Source organism: Sabethes cyaneus, chromosome 3, assembly GCF_943734655.1.
Source record: "Sabethes cyaneus chromosome 3, idSabCyanKW18_F2, whole genome shotgun sequence".
NCBI lineage: Eukaryota > Metazoa > Arthropoda > Insecta > Diptera > Culicidae > Sabethes > Sabethes cyaneus.
The window spans coordinates 12,236,993-12,264,488 of NC_071355.1; the positions used below are offsets into that span (position 1 = coordinate 12,236,993).

The 27,496-nt window shown below is 40.8% G+C and overlaps 4 protein-coding genes across 4 annotated transcripts; 2 read left to right on the top strand and 2 right to left on the bottom strand.

Moving 5' to 3' along the window:
- The first annotated feature begins 119 nt into the window (after positions 1 to 119).
- Positions 120 to 12,438, top strand: LOC128743015 (guanine nucleotide-binding protein subunit beta-2). The gene is made up of 6 exons (XM_053839517.1): positions 120 to 264; positions 10,880 to 11,325; positions 11,387 to 11,588; positions 11,757 to 11,886; positions 12,005 to 12,091; positions 12,156 to 12,438. Exons 1-6 carry the CDS (start codon positions 193 to 195, stop codon positions 12,260 to 12,262), a joined length of 1,044 nt encoding a protein of 347 aa, XP_053695492.1. The 5' UTR covers positions 120 to 192; the 3' UTR covers positions 12,263 to 12,438.
- A 68-nt stretch (positions 12,439 to 12,506) lies between these two features.
- LOC128743624 (immunoglobulin domain-containing protein oig-4-like) lies at positions 12,507 to 21,648 on the bottom strand. The gene is made up of 4 exons (XM_053840236.1): positions 21,535 to 21,648; positions 12,939 to 13,010; positions 12,732 to 12,881; positions 12,507 to 12,665 (listed from the first exon to the last, which is right to left on the bottom strand). The coding sequence occupies exons 1-4, from the start codon at positions 21,646 to 21,648 to the stop codon at positions 12,507 to 12,509; spliced, it is 495 nt and encodes a 164-aa protein (XP_053696211.1).
- Positions 21,649 to 22,545: 897 nt separating this feature from the next.
- LOC128743458 (uncharacterized) lies at positions 22,546 to 24,569 on the bottom strand. The gene is made up of 5 exons (XM_053840048.1): positions 24,404 to 24,569; positions 23,430 to 24,347; positions 23,163 to 23,298; positions 22,781 to 23,106; positions 22,546 to 22,717 (listed from the first exon to the last, which is right to left on the bottom strand). Exons 1-5 carry the CDS (start codon positions 24,459 to 24,461, stop codon positions 22,554 to 22,556), a joined length of 1,602 nt encoding a protein of 533 aa, XP_053696023.1. The 5' UTR covers positions 24,462 to 24,569; the 3' UTR covers positions 22,546 to 22,553.
- A 567-nt stretch (positions 24,570 to 25,136) lies between these two features.
- On the top strand, positions 25,137 to 27,020 carry LOC128743352 (uncharacterized). The gene is made up of 3 exons (XM_053839907.1): positions 25,137 to 25,638; positions 25,694 to 25,961; positions 26,024 to 27,020. Exons 1-3 carry the CDS (start codon positions 25,207 to 25,209, stop codon positions 26,941 to 26,943), a joined length of 1,620 nt encoding a protein of 539 aa, XP_053695882.1. The 5' UTR covers positions 25,137 to 25,206; the 3' UTR covers positions 26,944 to 27,020.
- Positions 27,021 to 27,496: the final 476 nt, after the last annotated feature.

Below are 27,496 nucleotides of genomic sequence, written 5' to 3' on the forward strand. Positions count from 1 at the left end.
TGTATTGTATTCCTACCATTCACTGGTCAGTCCGTCGTTATCTTCCACCGCGATCGGTTAGTGAGTTAGAGGAAATTCGGAGCAGTGTAAAATTAATGTGATTAGTGATCAGAAGGTAGATTTTGTGTGCGAAACAAAGCTTAACCAAGGAGGAAGAGTTAAGAGGAATCGCCAGTTAAATTATATCCCACAATGCCACCCAAAGAAGATCCCGAGGTGACTGCACTGAAGAAGGAACTCAACGACCTGGTCACTAAAATGAAGGTATACTTTTGTGTTAGCAATTTTTGAGGACAAGAGTGTTAAAAGGTGTCTGGTGCTTACTCGGTGGTAATCTTCGATAGCAGTTAAAATAAAAATAAATAAAATGTTGTAAACGAAGCTTTTCAACGCTAGGTAATTGAAACAGAATAAAAGAAAAAAAAATCAACTTTAACGTTCGAGTAAAAAGTATTAGTTGGATTAATCTACTCATACTAGCTATGTTTTAAGATTTGCAATTGTCAATAAAATCTTCACGAAAAGAATTTTTATCGTCGGTGAGAAGCCTAGAATTGGTGTGAAAAACATTTTTGCAGTGCAACAGTTAGAATGAAGATAGTTGCAAATTAAATTTGCGCGCACACCATCAAAGATGGAGAAAACAGAAAACAAATATTGATTATTGTTTTCCGCATTGTAACTAAGGCATGATACAGTGACAACATGGCAACAGGCTCAGGTGTCAATTGAAGCCTTACTGTTGTGTTACTTCGAAAAAATATTTCAGGAAATGTTTATCAACGTAAGCACTGTGCTGATTGAAATTCGTACCATTTTCGTGGATTTGAGAGTTAAGACAAGCAATACGATGAAAAAATTCCATCCAACCACAACCAATTCCGAATGTAAATCTTGTTGCTTCCATCCTATTTCACGAAAGCGACTGACGTCTACTCTGCTATTCTGACACTTGATTTGTATCCATCCAGCTTCCGTTGAATCGGCTTTGTAAGTTTCGTCGGAAAACCATGTTCAGGCATTATCCACCACAGCTCATTTAGCTTGACTGAATCGTACGCCGAAATCTATAAACAGATGATGAGTCTACAAAAGGTACTCCCGAAACTTATCTACGATCTGACGTTGGGTAAACTTTTTATCTGCCGTCCAGCGATCCTGTAGAAAATCAGCTTGACATCACAGATGGACCCCATATCTCGCTAGCTATTCTGATTATTGTGCCATTCTCTGTACCATCCTGGTTTGCAGAATGCAATTTGGTGAGCGAACAGTCAGGGATTAGAATTTCAGTAAAATAAAGGCCACTCAATGTTAAGTGACCTAAGCATAGGTTTGTTCTCAAGCCTCCATTGCCGTTCCTTTATACTGAATTCTACATCACGCGCTAATTCTTATAATTAGAAAATTGGCCAGAAAGGATCTATCTATTTACTATAAAAAAATAAAACAGATTTGGTATAGTAGAGCAAAGGGACCAGCGGACCGGAATAAGGAACTTAAAAGGGGTCAATCCCGGTGTAGTGGTTGGCATTCACGCCGAGCACCCGGGTTCTAATCATAACCCCACAGAAGTCACGAATGACAAAAAAAGGAACTTAAAGCAGTTCACCTCATAATATCAAGCTCTTCCTCATTGCGAAAGGTCAACCACGTCACCAACAAGAACAATCGCAATCTGGATCTGTGCTTCATCAGCGTACAGAATGTTGCTCGTTCTGATGCCTCTGGTTAAGCTTGTGAGGCACCACCCTCCACTCATATCCTAGCCCTTCACGATTGTTCTGATCAAATGAAAATCATCCCGCCTGTTTTCGTCTGACTTTTAGAATGCTGATCACCGAAGCATTGCAGTATTCTTTGCCATTCTTAGATTCGGTTGGATTGGAGTTCTTGATGGAAACGATGCCGACAGCACAACATCAACTGCTTCGCACATAATTGGACACGCAATCGATCTTCATGTTCAGATAGTACATTCGCCAAACAACAAGCCTTGGCTTTAGACGACACCTGCAAAGAATTCAGCGTAATCTGAGGATGAAACCAAAAACTTTCTGGAAGTAAGTTGGCGACCAGCGTAAGGAATTGGGCCTTCCTTCAAGCATGACCCTGAATGGTGAGGTTGCTGCAGATCCTCGGCATATCTGCCCACTATTTGCTGATAAATGCCCAAATGATACTCCGTCTGAGTTTTTGAAAAAGCACATCGCTGACCTGCTTATTCCCCTTCGGCTCGTGTTTAGCCTGACCGTCTCAAGCGGGGTATTTCCCACAACTGCCCATATGTTTGCTGTTCATAAAAAGGGGATCGGAAAGATATCAAGAAACTACTGAGGAATTACATCATTGTGTGCCACTTCCAAGTCATTCGAGCTTGTAACCATGACTCTGCTGCTATCACACTGTAAACAATACTAACACTTTGATCAATCACCAATATGGGTTAATCGCAGGGAGATAAACCACTACAAATCTTCTGTGTCTCACATAATATATTGCGGAAAGTTTAGCGGATCGTGCTCAAACGGATGTCAACAATACTGATTTATCTGAGGCATTCGACAAAATCATGCTCATTGCTGTTGCTGAATTGGAAAGACTCAGTATCGGCGGGAGCGTGTTGCATTGGTTTAAATCCTATCTCACAGGCCGAAAACTGGTCACAATCATTGGTTGTTGATGGTTTTCAATCTTATACGTTTTCGACCTCGTCTGGAATCCCGCAAAGCAGTCATTTGGGACCGTTAATCTTCCTACTGTATTTCAATGATGCCAACCACGTTCTTCAAGGCCCTCGTTTATGCTAAGTCGACGATGATTTAAGGATCTGACTTAAGGATTCGCTCAAAGGTCGATGCAATTTGTCTTCAACGATAGCTTGACACCAGCTTCATGGATTAGTGTAACTCGTGAATCCTGAAAAATGATCCATTATTACTTTCGCCCGAATCCGTCAACCTGTGAGTTTTAACAAGAAGCACGATGGTACTGAAAACCAACGTGTCGACCAAGTGAAGGATCTCGGCGTAATCCAATATCCAGTATCCGGTTACAATATCTGGCTTCCGTATTATCAAAACCACAATGAATGGACAGGATTGAGTCGATTCAACGCCGCTACTTACGCTTAGCGCTCCTTGGCGGGATCCGTTTCGATTGCCGAGTTACGAGAGCCGAGACCGTTTGATCCATTTGGGGACACTTCAGGTGCGAAGGAACGTCTGTTCTGTTTAAATAGCCTAGAGAAAGGCGCGTAAGTAGACGCGACATACACAGATTTAAAAGCTGCATTTGACCGTGTCGACCACGAAATATTACTGAATGGGATGGAGAAACTTGGAATATCTGCTGCATTTACAAGATGGATGAGGTCTTACCGGCCGTAGTTTATGCGTCAAAATCGGTCAAGAAGAGTCGGAATTGTTTTGCAATCTATCGGGAGTTCCTCAAGGAAGCAATTTAGGCCCATTGCTATTTACTTCATTCATCAACGAGCTCTCTTTAGTCTTACCAACTGAATGCCGCTTGTTTCATGCTGACGACGTCAAGATATACCTGACTATAAAAACCGTACTTGATTGCTCGAGATTACAACAGATGATCGAGTCATTTGAAGGCTGGTGCACGAAAAATTTGCTGACAATTAGTATCCTCAAATGCAATGTCATCACGTTCCACCGCAATCAGAGCCCGATTATTTTCAATTCCTGCATTCTGGGTTATGCACTGCAATGAGTTGACCACGTTCTTGACTTAGGCGTAAATCTCGATTTTGCGCTTACCTTTCGCCTGCATCTTGAGGAGATTGTCTCTAGGGCTAATAGGCAGCTTGGCTTTATATTTAAAATTGCTGATGAGTTCAAGGATCCTTACTGTCTCCGTTCGCTTTACTGCGCCTTAGTACGCTCTATACTGCTCAGTTGTCTGGCGCCCGTTTCAAGCTAACTGGATTGCAAGGATTGAGTCGGTGCAAAAAAAGTTTATACGTTACGCTCTTCGCATGCTGCCATGAAGTAACCCATCGGACCTACCCCCATATGATGCACGGTGCCAACTGTTGAGACTCTAAACGCTCGAAAAGAGGCGCAACATCGCCCAAGTTGTGTTCGTTGCTAAGCTCTTGAACGAAAAAATTGATTGCCCAACTTTATTGGAACAGCTCAATCTCTACGCCCCAGAACGAGCTCTTCGAACGAGCAACTTTCTCTATCTCGAAGCAAGGAGAGTCAACTACGGTCTATTCAACCCAACAAGGTACATGGCAGCCTAGTTCAACACAGTCTACGAATTATTTGACTTCGACATCTCCATCGATACTTTTAGAAGACGACTCTCCCAAAGACAATAGCTATGTGTTTCTTCGTGTGTAGAGTAATTGTATTTAAGTTTTTGTTCTACTATTATTACTAATACCATTATTTTTTTATTTATTAGTATTCATTAAGACCGCATTGTGTCCAATGAATTTTTAAATAAATGACAAATGGAAGAATCGGTTGTACTGCTATTTTGCGAATGATTATTCTTAACATACGTTCCAGGGCACTGCAGAATGACGCAATGCTGCGAATACCACTTCAACGCACTAACTACAGACGAAACAGTGCTGTAACTGGAGTACAGCGAGTTCTCAATAGAGTTACCACTGTCCTTGAATTTAATATGTCACATGGAATAACCCTTCGTAATTTTTCTGTGTTCTTCTCCATAATTGACGTAATTTGTTTATATGTACGTGTATTTTTTTATTTTTGGCTGTGTGATTGCTATTAGTTTAAAAAACTCTACCATCACTGGGACAATTGTAGTCTGTTGATGTTAACTTAACGACAAGGTCGTCAGAGTCCATTTATGGCAGTCAGGATGGCACCGAATATCACCCTTCCCTTCTTAAGCGTACCAACACGCTCCCATAGACTCGGGAAACAATCACAAAAAAATAAAACTAGTTCAACTAACCTGCTAGCCGTAATAAAATCTTGCAACTCGAAGCACTTACAGGGTGGCCACTTAATTTGAAATTTCAAATTCCCGATTTTTTCCCGACTTTTTCCCGGTTTATGTATGATTTTCCCGACCGAAAATGTTATCAGCTAGTCGGATTATTTTAAAATTGTTTGATCGTTTGAGAAACCGTTTTGAGTTCTTAATAAAGATAATTGTTCAATTTAAATAAATAAAGCTTAGATAGCGATGCTCTCAGTCGGATATGCAACTTTTTGACTACGTTTCGTTGCTTGTAAACAGTTCTGCTTGGTTTATATTTTTTGTAGTCTAAAACTAATGTGGTTCCGAAATATTTATCATGCAAGAGGAGAAAATCAATCATTTTTATTCACACAGTAGTCAACTCCAAAATCCATCAGCGTCAACTTCCCAAAGCTTTAGTGGCATGAGTTATCAAAAACTTTTTAACAAAATAGAAAATTCTCACGACTACCCGCAAAGTGCAAACCAAACGTCGGTGTGAAACCCTTGATCGTCAACTGTGGGTAAAGCTCATTCGGTAAGTCAAGGCTAATCCCAATATCTCAGACTGATTTGCAGAAAAAAGCTAAATTTTGGTTGCTATACTGTGCGACGAATTTGGAAGGCTACAGGTGTTAGTTGTAGTAAATGGCCAGAATTCGGGCATGTAAGTTGTACGACCTGATGAAGCGCGATGGATCATGGAAGTGAAACTTATGCGAAAGTCGATTACAACTAATTATCGTGGGTCAAGTTCTTCAAGGCTCCTACTCGCGGAATGGTTCCTAACGGATGCAAGTTTGTTTTAGCGGATAAGTTCCTGAAAAAATTTATAATTTGGCTAGGCACCAGTTCCTGTGGCAAGAAAACCTACCTAGAAAACCAAAGGTAGTGCCTCTACAAACAGATTCTACTCTTCAGTAAGACTTATTATAGTCCAATTACGTTTTGACAAGACCTGTAAAGCCGCCATTGCAATAAGGACATACTACAATGATACAACTATTGGCGGAAGTAGCGCTAATTTTTAGAAGGGTCACCCTATTAAAATTAAGGCACATTAAAGCATCGGATCTTATAAAAGCGATGCAAATAAAAATTGCGATGCAAATAAAAGTTTTTATTACCCATACTTTTCTAATTAAATTTTTTTTAAAGTTAAAAAAACTGAATCGTTATTTTCTGGGAGGTGCTAAATCTCTCTTAGAGAACTTAGTTCCGCCAATGGAAACAACGACAATGAAGTCCTGTTCATCCCAAAAGAGCTGAATCTACCAAATCCACCATGTGACCCCCATTTCCATCCAAGAGATGTATTGGGCGATAATGAAGCGGAAGCTGAAGATGGAGGGAACATTGGGAGATGATAAACATTGGTCAGAAATAGAATTGATGGAATCGGCTGACCAAGACCATGACTGAAGAAGGCGTGCGTTAGCTGATGAGCGATATCAACAGTAAAGTGAGAGAATTCCTTCGAATTAACAATTAATGATTTGTTTGTTTTTCATGAAATATTTTATATGATGTATTGCGTATTTATGTTGCCGCTATTCGCATAACAGTTCCATCTCCAGAGAAACTGGGAACGTTATGCGAATAACGGCAGTATATACACGGAATACATCGTATACACAAAATAGCAAGCGCTACGTGAATACCCCTAATGTTAATTCTTTTGTATTTAGGAAGTGTTCCGATTGAAAGAATGGTTTAAAATATATACGCGATCGAATGTGTCCGTTTCTAAATAACCTAAGATTTACATTCTATGGAAGGAAAATGTCACGCTAATAAAAAGGCATAATCAAAAGGCCCAGAAACGACTATGTCCTTATTTTCAAGGTTTCCGTTAACACTCTAGCGGCTGTATACAAACTTCGGTTTTGAAGTCTAAGAGCGACATACGAAATTTGTTTTGAAATTGATATGTTCAAGAGTTATCATTTTTTAAAAAAATTTTTCCTTTTTTACTTTTGAAGAAAAAGGTCATCTAGAGAAAAATGATTGATCTTAATTTTGAGTGATTTACATGCTTTACTTCAATTTTGTAATATATCTGAATTGAAAAAATATTTGGGTAGAGCGTTAGATGTGAAAAACGAACAAGAGTAGTTAGGCTATTTGTTTTCTGGCAATGCTCTGGATAAATATTTATGCAAGAAAGTCAAACCCTGACCTTCTCTTGAGTTAAAATTCATGAAAAATAGTCATTAGATGATCGCATTGTTTTTGCCATGTTGCCCGTTAAAAGGATAATAACTGGCGTGTTCAGCTTCAGATACACCGGGGTGGAACATGTACCATTAACTCCAATTTAAGTCCAAATGGTTTATAACAAATCGTCCAATGTTTATGACGTGGGACAGGATAGAACTAGATTGTTCCCTCGATAGGATTATTTTAATTAGGAGTCTATAGCACAATTTTATTTCACTGTCAGTTTCCTTTTCGCATTATCCAATATTTGAATATATTTTCCCCTTGTTATTGCCCGTTTCAAATGTCAAGATGCATCAGTCAAACAGATGAAATCTTAACAAAATGCGTATTAGAAATCATGCTTTATCTTATGATTGTAAAAAGAATGTTCAAACCATAACATTCACCACTTTTACTGTTTGAAATCATTCTTGAATCAAAATTGCAATAACTAGATGTTTGAAGTCTTGAGCATAAATTTATAGAAGAGTTGTAAATAACAATGCCTAACAAGTCTTCATTGAATTTTAGAATATTTTATTTTCCGCTCGGTGAACGACCAGTGAAGGTGCCATTTGCTAGTATCGATCTAACCCGTGAGTAAACTAAGTAAGTATTGGCCAGCCGACCTAACATACTTCGGTCAATTGAACGCCGTTAATCGAAGGATAGAGGAGGACTCGGGTTCAAAACACAATCCCGTAGAAGTCACAAATGAACTGAGCTGAAGTCAAACTGAATGGCGAGATAAAAAAACTTGAAAGGCGCCCTGAAGATTTTGATTGAAACATTGCAACTATTGAAAAAAAACTATCAGGCGGGTAGTTCCTGGTTCATTTGTGAAATTCCCGGCTTTTTCCCGGGTTTTTGCCGACTGTTAGTGATTCCTGGGGCATAATGATGTGTATGTGTATATAAGTACAACAACCACCTATAAAATATGGACCACCAGCTCTTGTTCTGCAGCGAGAGCGAAAACAGTTTTAAAGGAATCAATTTGGTCCACCTCCTGACCCGAGATTGCATTTCGTATGGCCTCACATACCGAACTAATGTCCGCCGCAGAATGCCCTGGTAATTGGTGACTTGTTTTGCGAGTATTTCGTCTCGCCTTAGAGTGGTCAAGGCCACTTGCAAGGCCTTTTTCGACCAATTATGTCTTCCGGATTCTCTTGGCATATTCATACCATCACTGTAAACAAGCATTGACGCACGCGATAAACAAAGAAACTGACAGGTTAGTTAATGTGACATAGTGCTCGTTTCACCTCATCTAAGGGTGCCCATTTCGCCCCCAGTCAAGTAGTTAAAGTAAAAATGAGTTTTTCCACTAATTAGTATAAAATCAAAACTTCAATGAAGGTGAAATTTGAGATACAATGTATAGTTTAAGATATTTAAATGATCGTAAAAGCTTATTTGGTAGTGCACCAAAATTATAATTTTTTGAGCGTCTGAGAACCAAGTTGAGTTTTTTAATATAACTCCGTGTTTTAAAATCAGAGATCATTCATTTTTTGATAAATAGATACTGTAGTACCTACAGCAGTGTTTCGCATGCCAAATGATGTTACAAAATGCGTACTTTCGAACAGAGGGGTGCCCATTTCGACCCGTGTGGTCATTATGCCCCTAATCCCCCTATAGCATTTTAATCGTAGCCGGCATCGTTATTGGTCAGATAAAAAGTAATGAATCGAAGAAAGTTGTATCAAGAAAATATCATGCTTTCGTTTTGCACTTACACTGGTTCGACCAATTACAACAACGCAACTACGGTCAGTCTAGCTCAAGATAAGCTAAAAGCTAAACTGCTCTGCCCATGGATACATAGTTGACGTAACAACCATCAACATCGTTATCGGGAAAACGCGTTTATATTGTTTTAACATAGATAACCGTATTTATTAACATTTTCAACTAAATAATCTGTCAAATGGGCCGACAAGGTTTTGTAATTCAATGGAAGTTTATTTTATCTGAAAAATGCCTACGCCAGTTTTTGCGAATAATCAGTCGTTTTGATGAACGTTTATTCGCATAGTTTGGCGTAAAAACTAAGCTGCTACGTGCTACTGTAACACTAGCACTCAGTACGTTAGTATTTCTCTACCACTGTATTATATTATATGTTGAACAAATAGTTTTTGTCTTTGAATCCTAATTTTTAAAAAATAATGAAAAACTTGAATAACAATAAAATTTGAAAATGGAACATACCAGCAATTAGATTGTTGAATCTTCACAAGCATCCCATTCCATCCAACTGTTTTCGTCGATATGAAGATGGGGATCCTGGAGGACACTGAAAATCCGGAACCGGTTCCAATAGAGGGACATTTCAGCATCAGTAAAATATGTCATGTCGCATATCAAAAAACATCAGCATTTCAGCGATTGCAGATAGCGATTGGTAACTATCTCATGTCTCTCAGATGCTATATGGCCGCTTCCGGGCCCGGAAAGATTTTCTTCTCTGACCCAAGCACGGTACAGATCTCGAAGGAACATGTACAGGACATGAAATCGACCATATGGCCTGTGAGAGATATTAGATGGTCACCAATCGCTATCTTATGAAATGCTGATGTTTTTGATATGCGACATGACATATTTTAGTAATGCTGAAATGTTCCTCTATTGAAACCGGCTCCGGATTCCCAGTGTCCTCCCGGATCCGCTTGGCGCGCACACGGCTTGGAACTGCAGCAAAGTAACTGATATGACCACAGTCGATGATTTGCTAAAAAAATTAGCACGTTTCCAACAAATTTCAAATATTTAGCAACATTATCTAAAAAAGCTATATCGCGGCCCCCCAAGGAACACCGGAACAACTCCGGAACCTTGTGACATATGGCTATGATTTGTAGATATTATGAAAGTAGAAAAGATTTTCGGGAAGATTCCCAAGTTTAGTGAAAAAATATTGAAAGATAAAAAAGCTACGGTCAGTTTAGCAAAATTTCGAGTGGTAAAAATGATGTAGATCTTAGAAGGGTTAATAATAAGAATTTAATTCCAGAGATGAACCTGTTGATAGTTTTGACTTCACGAATACTGAGGTGATACACGGGCAGTGTATAACGGAAAATTTGTTCAATTGTGGATGTTTCTTTGTATGGATTGCAAACTGTAGGAAGAGACGTCTTTATTCTATTTCATAGAAGTGGCACTTTCGTCAGATGGTTTTTCCATTGTTGCCGCAAACTTTTCAAACAGAACATGTTTATTTTTATGTGTATTTTGTGTATCAGTAAAGCATGTGTTGCAACAAAAAAGTAGATTTTGGTGAAATTGGTTTTTACGTAAACTATGCATCCATGGGCAGTGCTCTGCCGCTGACTAGGCGCAATTTCTAAAAATCGTCTTCTTTTTCGGATAGAATAAGCCTTGCAAAGCTGAACTTTCTAGACAAACTTAACTAAATATCTGGTGTAGCTAACGACTGAAACACAACAAAAATGATAGATTAACCGCTCGCTGGTAGCTCTAGCTACCTTTGCAAATTACGCAACACCTGTTTCATTTATGTACATCCAAATCGTATGTATCACGTGCCTCGGAAACACCGTCGCACACGCAAGGATTCCCCCGTTTCGTTTGTAATGTCGCATTAGCAAGCTGCCTTGTGGTTGCGTCGTATCTATCGATCCAATTAGGCTAACACAAATGTATACTGCTTTCCCTTTCCCGCATCGAACAGGACGAACAGAAGAAAGCAGCCGATTGCACCCTGCAGGACAAATGCGCGGATATGGGTGACGTTCCGAAGGTGCGAATCACGACGAAAAAGTTCCTCAAGGGTCACATCAACAAGGTCAACTCGGTGCACTTCGCCGGTGATTCGAGACACTGTGTGACGGGTTCGCTGGACGGAAAGCTGATCATCTGGGACACCTGGACCGGAAACAAAGTGCAAGTTATTCCCCTGCGATCCGCGTGGGTGATGAGTGTGGCCTATGCGGATTCGGGAAATTTCGTCGCTTGTGGCGGTATGGATAACATGTGCACCGTGTACGATTTGAACAATCGAGATGCCCAGGGAAATGCGAAAATCGTCCGCGAGCTGATGGGCTACGAGGGTTTTCTGAGTTCTTGCCGTTTTCTGGACGATACGCACATCTTAACCGGTTCGGGTGACATGAAAATGTAGGACTAATGGGGTGGCAATCGAATCGCGGTTTACTGATTGATGGTTTATGTTTTCCAGCTGCATCTGGGATCTTGAAGTGGGAAAGAAAACATCCGAATTCGACGCCCACGCTGGCGATGTGGTGTCGATCTCGCTGAGCGCCGACAAAAACACGTACGTAACCGGCTCGGTTGATCGTACGTGCAAGCTGTGGGACGTGCGAGAATCTACACCGAAGCAGACGTTTTTCGGCCACGAAGCGGATGTGAACAGTGTTTGTGTAAGTGCACATATCGTATGATCGTATACTTCCTTGTTTCGCTATTCATTTTCCAATTTGTCCCTTTACGCATTATTGGTATTACCATGGAGACGTGTGGTTTAATTTGTTCTCTAATTACATTAAATTTCTAGCGAAAAATATTAATTTATTGTCTTGTTACGTCAGTATCATCCCAGTGGATTTGGATTTGCAACCGGATCGGAGGACAAAACGGCGAGACTTTTTGATTTCCGATCGGATCAACAAATTGGACACTACGAACCACCGAACAAAAGCAGTGGATTTACTTCGTGCGGTAAGATGATTTTAAAATTTCTAGTAAAATGGACCCAAACTCAATTTAAAAGTCAGCTTCTATTTAGCACAGTTCAAAAAGTAACTTTCGTCACACTAACACAAACAAATGTTTTCAGCATTATCACTAAGCGGAAGGTACATCCTGTGTGGATCCGATGATAACAACATTCACATTTGGGATACAATGAAGGCTCAACATAATGGTAACTATTAATAGTAACCTTTAAAGGAACTAACACACGTATAAATTTTTGCTCGTATTCTTAGGCATATTAGCTGGTCATGAGAACCGCATCACATCTATCTGCATGGCACCAAACGGAATGGCACTGGCATCCTGCAGCTGGGATCAGCATGTACGTGTTTGGGTCTAATCAAATACAAACACCCACAAGCGAAGCAAACCTTTCAAACAGCATAACACAGCCCATGTGGTTGGTTTGTTATATTTTGTAACGATCATTGAGTAATTTTTCACAATATAATACTAATAGCTACTTTAAGATTGAGCTTGAATCTTTCTGCGAGTTGAAGCAATAAAATCCATCGTTTGACCAATACCAGCTCTTCGATAGCACATCTAACACTAAAACACAATTCACAGCCTTTAATACGGAATCAATCGAATGCAATAGAGAAATCTGTCTTGAAACTTCTTCGATCGATCGAGTACATATTGTCCGCCGTGCACTCGTACACACCGGCATCCATCTGCGTAGCGGGATCGATCTCAATTTTAGACTTAACTTTATCCTTTCCGATGTACCATTCATGGACCTGAAACGATAATAACGATTGTACAAAACGGACTGCCTTACTGTTTGAATGATCGAGAGCTCAAACGTGTAGATAGAGATGGCTGAAAATTTCTACGCCGTCCTTATACCACGTGATTGTCGGCCTGGGGCTGCCTCTTGCAACACACAAAAATGCTATTTTGTGTCCAAGAACATATTCATAATCGAAATGTGATGCGAGAGTAATTTTGGCTCCCTGTTGAAAAAAAAAATTATATTTAAACGATTACAGTGTGGATGGAATATCACTTACATTATTATTGTTATAATACTGATCGGATTCCGGATCTCGGTACTTTCCTGTGATGGGTAAACCAATTTGCATCTGAAAATAGACGACACTTAACTTCAGTCTTCAGTCGAACGTAGGTTCGGTATAGTTGTGTACAACGCAAAAGCTGTATATGTAGCATTCTGGGGTCACAGGTAATTTTTCAATTACCATACTGGCAGCTGACTTGAATATTTGTAACAGTAACTGTTCGGTTCAAACACATGTCAATGGTGGGTAAAGTTAGGAATTTGGAGAGATAGCGATAGATGATGACGCAGAAAAACAGAATATCAGTCATGGCTCAGGAAAATACATGCTACTTAATTTCCTACTAATTAACCGATAATTAATGGAATTATTTTGATTATTACCAAAAAATATCCAGTAAGGAAACATAAGGTTGATCTAAGGACACTTTTGTTGGTTCTTTCATTCTTACGCGAAGAATAAAACTCAATGACAAATTCATTAACTGTTCCTGTTCAAAATAAAGTCATTATTTTTTACTGTCATTTTAATTTAATTCAATGAAGTCGAAAAAAGTTCAAACAAATTTAGTATCATACCGTGTGCCATTTTGTAGCCATTAATTGTATATTTTTCTGGAATTTTTTTTAAATAGGTGCCGACTTTCAGCAAACAAAAATCCAACATATTCTGCCAAGTATCAATGTTTTATCGAAGTTTACAAGTCAATGTTTGCTCAAAGCAGATATTTTGTATTATTACACCGATGTTTAAGTCAAGTGCAAGTCTGACAATTACTGGCACGAGCCCCCATAAAGACTGCCTGGTACTGTCCTGGGGATAGACGACGTAACAAAATCTAGGCGAGTCTGAAGCCGGCATTGACCAACGCAATGCTGCGGTAATAGCAGCAATCAAGCCGATCGTTCTTGGAATGCCGATGAGACAAATCACTGCTTATATCAATTCTCCGGTAGTTTCCGGTAGAAATTATCCAATGGTCTGCCGTTACTAGTCTTTCTTTGGCATGCTTAGAGAGTTCAGCCAGGAGTCGGTCTTTTTTCCGACTTTTTTGCAAAGTGCTATCCCAAGTCATCTTCCATCACCTGTCACCAATAGCCAATATATTCGTGAAAATCCGATCTGATGGCTTTGTCGATCTTTAACAGACCAAATCGTCGCGCAGGTTTCAATGCCGCATGACACTGTAAACCGACAAGAGCTATGGAAAATCCTGGACGAAAATGGCTCTGGTCTAGTGACCGGGTGGATTGTTGAACCCATTTGAATCTCGCAGAAGAATTTGACATGGAGGTGCTCTTTCCTGTCTGCTATTCAACAATGCGCTTGGAGTTTTAGGACTGCGGGGGTTGACTAGCCTTGGTACAGAATATCGCATATCGTAGCCATCTCACCTAGCCTAGGCATCTCACTCGATCCAGGGTAACTTTGGTCAGCTACGTCAGTTTATCTAGGAGGCTGCCTTCGTGCATTATCTCGGCCATATAATTGTTACCATTCGATTCGAAGGATTCTAAAGGATTTGGGTTTTTGCAGACATTTTTGTAGACCATTCCTTCAATTATCCAATGAAGTGCCGTTGCCGTTAGTAGTTCTTCATTATGATTCTAGAGTTTTGCCGAGAGTCGTTCCTTTCCGGCAACTTTATGAATTTTCAAATGTCCGACTTCTCGTCGGATTTCATTCTGATAGGTAGCCGGCACGCTATTGCCATTTGTGGTATCCGTACAGCTTTAGCCACATTTTGGATCCGCCGAAGACCGTTCTTAGCAGTCGTCTTTTGGGAAACGCTTCCGTAGAGAATAACCGGTCTAATGAGCGTCTTGTCTTACTTACTTACTTATGTGTCTATGTCCGCCGGTCCGGCAGAACAAAGAGATACAGCATACAGGCATACAGCAGTACGGATTTAACGTTTGAATTAAAGATTCGGGTTTTCGTACGTAGAGTGATCTGGTTTGAGCGCCAAATGTTTCGCAGACCTGCAAAGGCACCCCTGGCCTTCCTGATCCGTGTGGCTATATCAGTCTTGGTACCACCATCAGGCGTTATCTGGCTACCAAGATATTGAAAGGCGTCTACCTGCACAACTTGTTGTCCCGCTACTGTGAAGTTGGTGGAATTGTCAGTGTTCACTACCATAGACTTAGTTTTTGCTACATCGACTGTGAGACCTGCTGCCTGGGAGCTCTTGGAGAGGCCATCTAACATGCTCTGTATCTCGTTTCGGCGTTGTGCGAGCAAGACAATGTCGTCGGCTAGATCGAGGTCATTTAGCTGCTTCATCGTTAGAGGATTCCATGGCAATTCTCGATTTGGTCTACTGTCAATTGCTCCAACTAATATCTCATCCATAACGATGAGAAACAGAAGCGGTGATAAAATGCAGCCCTGTCTCACGCCAGCAGTAACCCTTATGGGGTCGGACAAGACGCCGTCGTGCAAAACCTTGCACGAGAACACCTCGTACTGAGCCTCGATGAGATGGACTAGCTTATCTGGAACTCCTCTACGCCTAAGTGCGCCCCAGATGTTTTCGTGGTTGAGTCGGTCGAACGCCTTTTCGAAGTCAACGAACACCAGCAGAAGAGAGTCCTGGAATTCGTTGATCTGCTCTAATATAATGCGGAGCGTTGTGATATGGTCTACATATGATCGGCCAGCACGGAATCCTGCTTGCTGCCACCGGAGAGTAGCGTCGATCTTCTCCTGGATCCGGTTGAGGATTACCTTACAGAGTACCCTGAGAGTTATACAGAGCAACGTGATGCCACGCCAGGGACTTTGACCAATATGCCCTGCATCCAGTCCACCGGAAAAGTTGCGGTTTCCCATATATTGCTGAAAAGCTGATGCATCATCTGAGCTGACAAAGATGGGTCAGCTTTGAGCATTTCGGCTGGAATACAGTCTATCCCTGGCGCTCTATTGGATTTCATACTCTTGATGGCTGCTACAATTTCATCCAGCGATGTCGCCTCCGAGTTGACGCGATTAATTCGACGGACTGTAGGCGTCGTACGCTGCTGGTTTTGTTGGTCTCTGACATTTGAAACTCGGAAGAGTTGTTCAAAATGTTCAGTCCATCGCTTAAGCTGTTCTGTACGGTCAGTCAATAGCTGGCCAGCTCTGTCCAGCTTGGGACAGCACTTTGTAGGTGGTGGTTTGATGAAGAGTGTTAAGAGCGACAGATGAGAAGAACGTGGCAAGCACTCGCATGGTCACTGCGGCTATCACGTCAAAACAGGGAACGATATAAAGAGCTAAGAGCAGCAGCGAAAAGGACCCACCGGCGTCGTAAGCGTGAGTACCAGATGCAGGTGCTCAGTGAGGCAGAAGGTTATTTTGCCAGGACCGACGCGAGGAGTTTTTATAAAATAGTCAACAGTACGGCGAATAAGAGCATCCCGGTACCAGTAATGTGCAACGACAAGGATGAAAATCTGTTGACCGACGTGGCTATGGTGGCTATCAGGTAAAAAGGGCACTTTGCAGAGCTTCTGGTCATGTAGGTAATGGAGAAAGCGTCAGCCACAGAATACGAATTGAGGAAGATGGTCAAGCCACCCATGCTAGTTGAAGTTAAAAAGGTGATAAAAGAGCTTAAAAACTGAAAGGCTGCTGGGAAGGACGGAACTCCGGCCGAACGATCGAAAAATTCTGGATGGAAGAAGAAATGCCTTCAGACTGGCTTGATGGGCTCATTTCCCCGATATACAAGAAGGGACACCGACTCGATTGAAGTAACTATTGGGGTATAACACTTCTAAATTCCGCCTATTAGGTACTCTCCCGTATTCTGTTCAACAGATTGAGACCGTTATCAGAATCCTTTGTCGGCGATTACCAGTATGGTTTTCGAGAAGAAAGATCGACTATGGATCAAATGTTCAGCTTGCGTCAAATTCTTGACAAATTTGGGGAATACAACATCTGTTTGTAAATTTTAAGGCAGCGTAGCCGTACGATTCAGTGGAAAGACTTGAATTATGGCAGATAATGCTCGAACACGGTTTTTCGATGTACTGTGTCGTACAACGCTAGACAAATCAAAATCAAGCGTCAGAATAGCTGGTGAACATTGTTGGTGTTGATCGTAGAGCTATTGTATAGAAGCATTTGTGCCTTTCAAAAGAGAATCTGCGAGAATCGGACTGACACTGCCAAAACGAAGTACAAGGTTGCTGGCAGCCTGGCAGAGAAAATAAATGAAAATATATGGGGAACGGTACGAGGTTGTCGACGAATTTACATATCTGGGAACTGTGGTAACATGCGATAATGGCGTCACTCGAGATGTGAAGAGAAGTATTGCTGCTGCAAATAGGGCTTTCTACGTATTCCGTAGCCAACTAAAGTCACGAAGTTTGCGGACGCATATAAAATTAGCTATGTGCAAAACATTAATATTTCCGGTAGCCCTCTACGGCCATGGGTCATTGACGTTGAAAGAAGCAGATCGGCGTATACTTGGTGTATTTGAACGAAAAATTTTGCGGTCAATATTTGGCGGCTAAATGGACAACGGCGAATAGCGTGGACGCATGAACCACGAGTTGTACGAGATGTATAAATATGATGACATTGTGAAGATGATCAAGCGCCGGTAGTTAAAGTGGGCTGGATACGTAGCCTGAACGCCACAAGAAAGGTCAGCGAATATAATGTTCAGCAAAGAACCTGGGCGAGGTCGTCGGCTTCGAGTTAGACCACGCACTCGTTGGGATCCGTTCAGTTTCTGGCAATCCTTTACGTTTCCTGAGAACGATGCAGCCGCTTCAACTCTGCATATTCCACTTTTTCTCCCGGAAGATTTGGTTTCGCTGCATCTTCTTCTGTTCGAGTCTTTCCACGTTCTGGCGTGTAGCGCATCTTGGCTGCCTGCGCAGCGTTCTCCTCATCCATCACTTTTCTACACCCAGGTAACCAATAAGCATTAACATAAGCAGCAAATCAGCCGCTTATTAGCATATCTGGCATTTTATACTGCACGTTGTTGTATATTAGCTGTTTGACTGCATAAGTGTTATAAATTGGCATCCAAAATTCTATTTAAGTTCTTCGTGTCGGTAATTAGCTGCAAATTAGCCATTTCAGCGCTATAAGAAGGTTAACAGTAAAGTAGCTATATATGTTTCCAAAATGGTATTTAAGGCGACTTAAATGCTTATTGGCTTGCATTCGAGTAGCATCCCAAGTAACAATTTCAATTTTAAGGTGCACTTGAAGAGGTTTCCAGCATTTGCTGCTTAAAACCGATCTCAAAACTTGTAATTCTACCAAACTGCGATAAAACAGCCATAAAACCCTTATAAGGCGACGGAGGCCCACACTAAAGAAGGTTCTCAAAAAATTTACAAAGATCCTTTTAAAACTTGAAATTCTTATCGATATCTATTTATAATGACTTCCAAGAAGCGCTAGAAACAAAAAGAAAACTGCCACAAGTGTTGATGATTTTATGGTTGTCTCTTCAAAGAACACTTGCAAGACATCATACACTTCTCACAGCCTTAAATGTTGTAAATTGAACAAGAGCTATAAGCTATAAGCATTCACAGATATTGCTATTTCGAAATTGGTATAAATGTAAATTGAAAATAAAGATGGTGATAAAAGCAGCTGCTTTATTGCTCATAAATGAGAAATTTTTCATGCCACGCTCGGTTTGTCGATGTTTTGTGACTTGAAAGTTGGAAAATTTTAACGCGCCAGTTATTTTTGCTAGATTATTGAAAAATTAAATTAATAAAAAAATTAATGATTTCATGAGGAAGTTGATAGCTACCAAATTTTTAACTAATTGTGGCAAAAAGGCTTTTATATGTCTAAACATTTATTTAAAAAGATAAGATCACTAATAGTATTGCATAATACCATATTTATAAGCGCTCATATGCAATTGACTACAATTTCAAAAGTAATCAAAATAGCCCTGTTCGCCATTTTTTCAATGGTTTTATCCAAATCAACCCGAAAGCGCTTATAAGACTAACATTTCTTGCACAAGACAAAGTAAATTTTTCCAAGAGCGCGATAAGTTAACCAATATTTATTGTATTCTTGAAGAAGACAAGTTGCGCTTGAATAAGAATTGTTTGAATTACTTGAGGGCACCAAGTTTTTGCAAGATAACCATTCTAGTATAAACAAAGAAAACATCAACGAAGTATCGACGTAACGTGTTGTTTGTGCTGTTTGGACTGCACGTCAGTTCCAAGCGTTTAATTTACAATTGGTATTGGTACAACTGTTTTTAAAAGTTATGCTTCAACTGCTTCAGTGTCTTCAAACATTTTCCATACAAAGACATCTGACTTATGAACTCTATATTTAGTTTAAAAAATACGAAAAGCTCTAGCGGAACCCGCACCGCCTCTGGCAAATGCATCATTACCGGCACTGTCCTTCCCCAGTTCAGTTAGTCCTGAGATTTTAATTGTTTTGTGACTTCGCTGATTGTTCATATGAATGAGTTTTCAAAATATTACACAGATTTTCGCTTAATTTTCGTTTAAAAGATCTGTATTCTTCAATTTTCTCCAGGTTCAGACGCCCATTTTGACAGATTAGTTGTTTGCGTTACAATGTTGTTATTCAAGAGTATAATTTCTATTTCAAGAATATACGATTTTAAGAGAGTTTTATGGCAGTATTGTTAAGATAAACGAATCTTGCAGAAGAATGTCATAAGTTTTTGTCAAAACTATTGTTAAGTTTTAAGGAGCGTCGTTTTTAAGCAAAAATGAAGTATCCTTTAAAACCCCTTATAAGGTGAATTACACTTATTGATAATTTAGTTTTATGGGTGATTCTTCAAGTCTCCTTCAGTCATACTTCAGAAATGTTAGTCAAATAAGATAAAATTCACTTGAGAAGGAACATTATAAAACCTAACAGACTTTGAAATGCTCTGATAAAACTACTATAAGAAATGAATAAGACCAATTTGCTATTGGATTGTTACTTGGGATTGGTGATGCTTATTGGGTACTTGGGCATTCATCGTCAAATCAATCGTTCCGTTGATTCCGAGCAACATTTTGATGGTGTTCCCGAGTTTCTGAGAGGGGCTTCATCCAACTCGTTCTCTTCCGGCAGCACAGCTTCGAGTGAGTGCGCGTAGTTTGCAGCGACGTCTGGTTGCTTCAGCCGTGCGAGATTTAACCGAGGCTCGACGAGTTTCAGACGCATCTTAAACATCACAAAATAGTGGTCCGAGTCAACGATCAAAAAGTCAGTCAATCAAAACGTGGTCGATCTGTAATTCTGTCCAATTTGGTGACCTGGTCAGGTGTACTTGTGTAGGAGTCTGTGCTGAAAGAAGATACTACGTACGGCCATGTTCTTGGAGGCGGTAAAGTCGATAAGTCTTAGGCCCATTTCACTTGTCATCCGGTGTGCGCTGAACCCTTCAATCACCGGTTTGTGTCTTCCTCCTGGCCGACCTGACATTGAAATTCACGATGACGATCTTGATATCATGTTTTGGGCAGCGATCGTATTCATTCTCCAACTGCCACGGACCGGCCCTTGATTCTCAACCTGCACATTCGAGGATTGATTCGCCACCACCCAATCATCCGTTTCAGCATCTCGCCCATCACTATGCAAACTGTTCGGAATATTTGTTCCAATTCTTCGCGATCGGCGCATTTTTACTCCTCAGGATTATGGATAGCTTTTCCAAGATCTATCACTTGCTGGCGTACCCGTCAGATCACTCATTTCGTGCACACGGGGTTTGTTCATTTAGTACTGCGGTTGCTTAACGATGATAACGAATGAGTCTTTGATTATTAAACTTACAGCACATTAGTTTCTACTTCAAAACTTATGTGTCCAGATGTATAGTAATCAAGTTCGCCATCATTAAAGTATGTTGCAAATCTTTATGTTCAAGATATTTCCAGAAAAAGGGTGAAGTGTTCTTTATCCTTCCATGAACCTTCGGCGGTTATGAGCTCAAAGGAGTCCTGCGGCTGCAAAGTTATTGAGTTTGCTACACAAATTTTAGTAGAATCCGGCTATTCGATGTCAAGTAGTTCTAGCATCGGTTCATTATCAGGCTTCTCCACACACCTCCCTCGTACAGAATTTTACGAAACCAACAGTTAAGCATCTCGCCAGGGTAAGTTATTGAAGTAAAACTAGGTAATGGAACGAAGGGTAAATTATAATTGCGCATGCCTGGCGTACTAGTACTTAACAAGAACAACGAAGTGCGTTCTACAGAAAAGCGCCTGTCACAATAGATCAACCATCAGTACCGCAGTTTTGACACCCGTACGTTTTTCGTTTCAGAATATTTCTTCCTTGGTCTTGATATATTTCATGAAAAGATTGAAATAGCATTAGGTATATTCAACACATCCATAGATAAGTTCTAGATTTTTCTAAAATGTTTAGAAATATTTTTCTTTATTCATACCTAGAAAAAATTTTGAACAGAACTTTATTAACTGTTCTAATAAGCATGTATTCCCTTGAGCCGACTGTTTGACGCAACAAGCAACCACACCAACGACACATACGTATAGGCATAATAGCTCTTGATTGTAGGTAAATTTCGGTTAAATTGGCTTACCCTTGATTTAGTGCGTCCTCGAGCGCGACCACGTCTTGCCATCGCGTCTCCTACCAGCAGCAGCAAAATAATCAGACACACTGCCACTGATGATTTGATATGCGCCACCTTCATTTTATATCACTTCCCAAATTTACGCGCTACTTCCGGTTAGCAAACTATCGGATTTCGAACTTGAAATAATTAAAATCAATTATATATTTTTTAATCAGAGGAAGAAATGGTTTCTGGAATGTCTGGGATTCGACTGCAGATTTCAATCTCACTTGTAGCTAGCGTATTACAGCAAATCGCAATTCTCTTTTGGGTCACAGATTAATTCAACAATTTACACCTCATAGTTATGGTAATCGCAGCAAGGGGGAAACTTTTCGCTGCAGTTCTGCGTGCTGCTTCTTCACATAAATCAAAGCACGGTCCCAAAATAATTGCGATACGACATGAAAATCTGTAGGATTGAATTGATCGGTATACTACCGTTGAAATCGGCACTGGCACTTTCAAATCACTTTGTCACACACAATGTCACTATTCAAACTTCTGACCACGGCTAGACTATCACGATTGGAAAATCAAATAGAACTGACACTAACTCTGCCCAGAACGAATGCGGTGGAATCCTTCGTTCCCCCGCGTTTGTAGCACACACGTGAGTAATGTCGTCTGATATCCCGAGAATTGAGAAAAATACGTTCTACACAGCGGTGGCAAAAGAAAAAAAAACAGACAGATCATACCGTATAACCGGTGCCATACAATCTGAGCAATGGCAACTGATCTGACACCAAGAGAGACGGCAATTTTTTGCCCGACAAATTGAATCATAAAGGTTGTTGCATCTGTGATTCCATTATCCAATTGTTGACGATAATCGGGAGCGTGCAAAGTAATAGCGTGGACGCAACAGTTACTTTTTCTTGGGACGAATTTTTGTAGCACGGAATTTTTCTCTATATTTCAGGCAGTATGTTTATAAGCGTTTCGCCTATGCATGTATATTGCAACTAATGTTTTACAACTTACCTTTCGAAAAAATTAGAATTAATCACTGGCAATCCACGGCATACCATGGCACATCGTATCCGTTTTGGAAGCCTTTTTTGGCGACGAAAAAGTGCCATCAATTCCAGCAGATTGTCATCACAGTGCTCCTGCATTTTCGGTGGTGGCTTACTTCCTAGAACTATCATTTAACTCCGGTTACCAACTCTGATCAAACGAAATACCTTAAAATTGAGGCACCTACCAAATGTACCGTTTTTAAATGCCGTCGAATCCATATCCAAAACGGAATAGTCACGTAGTGACGGATTTGTAGTCGGAATCCAACCACTAACCAACAAGATTGAGTAGTAATCTGTATAGAAATCAGTCAGAACCCACAAAGCACCGACTACCGTGGCGCACTTCGCAATGTTATAGTACAGATGGCTTCCGGACATTTCACTGAACAGCCCGTTGGGAAACAACCGAACTGAGTCGCAACCAAACAAGAAGATTAAACTCTTAATATCGTGCTGAATAATAGTGTCGCCGTCTATAAATTGCAATCCACTTCCATGTCCGTTATATCTGCAAGGAAATTCCTAAAATTACCACTGAACGTTAGACAAAAACCTTGGCACTACATCATAACGTCAGCTTCATGTAGAATCGCTGAGAACTCCGTTTCCGTTGGTGGTTTGTCAACTACCAGCTTGAAATCCGGATACCACTCCCTGTAGAAAGCTTGTAGTCGGGTACTCATTTTTGTCAGCGTTTTATCTAAAAAAGACAAATCAAACTAGTTACAAGATTACAACTAAATTGTATGCTTACTAACAAATATGTTCTCAAAAAAAAACAAACTTTTTGCTGCATTTCTCGTATAGAAACTCACCAACGTTCAACCATACCTGGATTGATTATACTGTGACAGTTTTTTGCCGCTACGTTGAGGTATCCCTTACTGATGCGAGCCTTGTGCGACTGATACAACTGCCACAGCAGGCGAAACGAACCGAGCCGGCTGAAGCTTTGCTTGGTGTTAACCATCTCCCACGGGTAGCCATCGAGCAACTCATCAACAACCATCAGGCAAGGATGGCACCCGAAAGCCGCACCCGTATCGAACTTATTATGCTTCAGTTTGACCAAAAAGCTGAACAGCTTTTTCTGAGCATCTCTGTTCTGGTTGATTACATCACAACAAAACCGGTAGATCGCTTTCTGATCGACCATATCCAATCGTCTGGCTATTAGCGAGATCAACACCTGTTCCTTTTTGCTGCGCTTGTTCGTTATGCAGAAATCCTCCACCCGGTTGAAAATGTCCGCTTCCATTTGCTGCTCCTTGCGGGAAATAAATTTTCCACTAAACAGAACGACCCAAGGACCAAGCCAATCAATCAACCGATCGATGATGGTTTCGATGAACGTCTCCATTTCCTCGGTCCGCATCAAACCGGAGTCGATTTCTTTTTTCAGCCGGCTTTTCAATTGAACCGGTATGGATGACATCAGGGGAAAGAAATCAGGATCCTCTGGAGGCTGTAGCCGTATCAGAATGGGTTTATCGTTTAAAATTTCCGCATTTGGATACGTGAAAAGTATCAGCTCAACTGCAGTCTTCTCCTCCATAAGTTCCTGATGCGTAAGCAGATTCCAACGAGGTGTATAGGTTTTGTGAATCTGGAAAACGGTCCACTGTTCTGGCAGTTCGCGACAACAGTTGTGTATTTCCTGAAAACCAGCATTGAGTTCTGTCGTGTCCGTCGAATCGTCCGATTTGGCTTCGGAACTTAGATCGGTTAACATTGAGGTAAGTGTATTTTCTGAAAACGATAATCCTGTAATTTGAAATAATATATTATGCTTGATTATGTTTTACCATTATGGGGCAATTTGCGGCAGAAATGATCAAATTTTTGATGAATTCCCGTGCACATTGCTTCCGTTGAAAGAAAAATTGCATCCTCGTCCCTTTGCTCATGATAAGCGCGATCAGCGTCTCTTTGAAAGCCAACCCTGGACAAAGCAATATTTTCTCTAGCACATGAAGGCATTGGCATTGTATAAAGACGAAATAATAACTAATAAAAATAAAATTCAATCAAATATCACTTAAATAACGAGCTTTAACGCTTAATTGAGGTCGCGTTCGTGAAAGAAAACAATCGAATCAAACCACTAATCAGGGATGCCATCTGTTTTAAAAAGTATCAACTGCTTGGTATAGGAAATCGAAGTTTTTTTTCAAATGAACTCTCCGAAAGCCAAAAAATAAACGGTTTTATGCTCTCGTTGAAGCACTAGTTTTGTAATAGTTTACGAAAATGTTAAAACAGAAATCGAACACAAAGTGGCACAAAATTTACATTTGTTTAATCTTAATATTTAATTTGCATCAGAATCGGCACATCTGGTGTTCCTGCTAATAGCCGGCTTAATGCAGAAAGAGATGTTAGCCGTTTCATACACGCCTGGCCTGATTGAGTGGCCTCCCATTTTTCTCGTGTACAACAACTTACAACAACTGTCAAAAAACCATCTTTTTTCTTTTGAATCTGTTTGTTCACTTTACTGTTACTCCGTTGCGCTAAAAGTTCTATCGATTCCATCGATTCTAATTAGGAAGTGGAAAAGTTTTATTTTTGAGTTTTCTTGGTTGCAACAGCCGGACATAGCGGTACAATGGCAGCCTGCAAGGACGAGGGCCGCGATCTTATTCGCATAACGCACTACATCAATCCACACAATTTCTGGTTCAAGCAGGAGACGGCCTACCTGTTCAACGCCGAAGATCAAAACTTTCAGATGGAAGTAAACGAATATTGCGAAGTTACGTTTGGCCGGGGGAACGTCTCCAGCGGCATATACACGCCCCGACGAAAAGGTGAGCTGGTAGCCGTATTTTATATTCAGTTGACCCGCTGGGTAAGGGCGGAAGTAGATGACATTATGGAAGAGCTTAACGGTCAGGTGCACTGCAACCTGTGGATAATCGATGAGGGTGTTCCGCTGAAAACCTGCTGTCGATATATTAAACCCTTACCGGAGAAATTCGCTGAAGTAAAAACTAACGTGAAGCATGGTGGGTTGGAAAAAATACTGCCGGCTGAAAGTGTAAGTGCAGATAATGTTTCCGTTGCTTCTTTTAGATTGCATTGAAATTTTCTAGGGTTATGATTATTTGCAAGGAAAAACCGTGACGAAACTGACCCAGGACTGGTGTCCAGGAATTGTGCGTGTATTTGAAAGCTGCATCGAGGAGGCGGTGTCAATAAGTTTTTACAACGTTCGACGGCATCAGGCTACTGGCATAGATATGTTTTATGGGACGATGAAAATTACATCCCATCAGAATGTTACTAACGATGCGCTCGACTTGCTGAAGAAAGCCGGTGGTGCATTAGTAATGATAGTAGACGAAGCCAAATTTTATGACAGTAAGTTGAAATTTTCTTCTAGCAAATAATAATTTAATTCACATTTATTTTGCCCAACGCAGATCTTCCTCTTCTACGAACCGTGGACATGCAACGATTCGAAGACAACGATCGTAACGAGAACATGAAGTTTCATACCAACACATTCCGACCGGAGTTCTCTCCTCACAAGGCTTTACTTGCATCGAAGAAAATGCGCTCGCGAAACAACTATATGATCGAACAAGCGCGCGAAAAGGTATTCGAATGGGACAAGCGCAACATCGCATCATCTGTCGTGGTGACCGATGTTGCTGAACCGTTTCATGATGGCCCGAAACAGCACAACCCGACAGACGAACCATGCCAAAACAGCAAGGGATCCAATCGCCATAATTCCGAACTTCAGTACACTGAACTAGTCAACGAATCTCTCTCGGATGATGAAGAGCCACCTAAGATTGAGCTGGAAATTTCCGCAGCAGTTAGGCCAATCAAACTTGCACCAACATCAGAAACTGATGCTGCAAAGACAGCACGTCAAATACCAGCGTATCAGCGCCCACAAAACAGATGCAACTATGACAAAAACGTCACGGATATACTTCCTGTCTTGAACAAGATCAAATTGCGTCGTCAGCCAGTGGACCACAATCGCGGTGGTCATGACTTCGAGAGTGCCAACAAATCCACCGTGGGAAGTTCTTCAGCTGTCAACTTCGTTCCGGCTGGTTACAATCTCGGTAACGTAGACTTTGCTGCTGGATCGGTAATTCTCGGTTCAGAAAAAATGAGCAAATGTAGCGAAGGCAAAAGCCTGACGGAGCTCTTTAATCGAGGTCCCCGGAAGATGTCCCACAGTAAGTTGCAAATGCGAAAAACTCGCAACGCACGTCACCGTCCCAACGAGGAAGACCTTGATTCGTCGTTCGAGGAGGCAATGGTTCGAAAGCTTACAATTAACCTACCCAAAATGAAGGACGATACCGACGATTTTTGGTGATAAAATCGCTCAGTATATTTTTTTCTTGTTATCTCGTTATATCTCGCATTGACTTAAAACTATCGTACATTTGGAAGTTACGCAATATGTTCCAAATAAAAATAAAACAAACGATATTCCAGGTTTTCTTTCTTCTTTAGAATCCTTTTCTTAGTACGCATTGCACAGCATAGTTTGGTCACTCGTAGTATAACACTAGATCTAAGAACCTGCTGGTCGTGGTGATGAACACATACAGGAAAATAGTGGCCCAAATTTCCTTCCCTGCGCCAAGCCGGGATGCTGCAAAATAAATCGGAATACTTGGATTCGATTTCCACCCTAACTCTTTGTATCAGTGTGAACAATTCAATCGTACAGTTTCTCAAGCTTGTCAAGGTGGATACCGTGCTCAACTCGATTACATGGTTCAGGTCCATGTCCCGAAGCATGCAGACAGAGAAAGGGGACAGCGGCTCTCGCCCACTTAAAGATGGCAGTCTCATCAGCGGAATAGCGACCTTAGGCTGACAGCGTAGTGTGCCCGAGAACTCACCAAGTTACAGAAAATGAC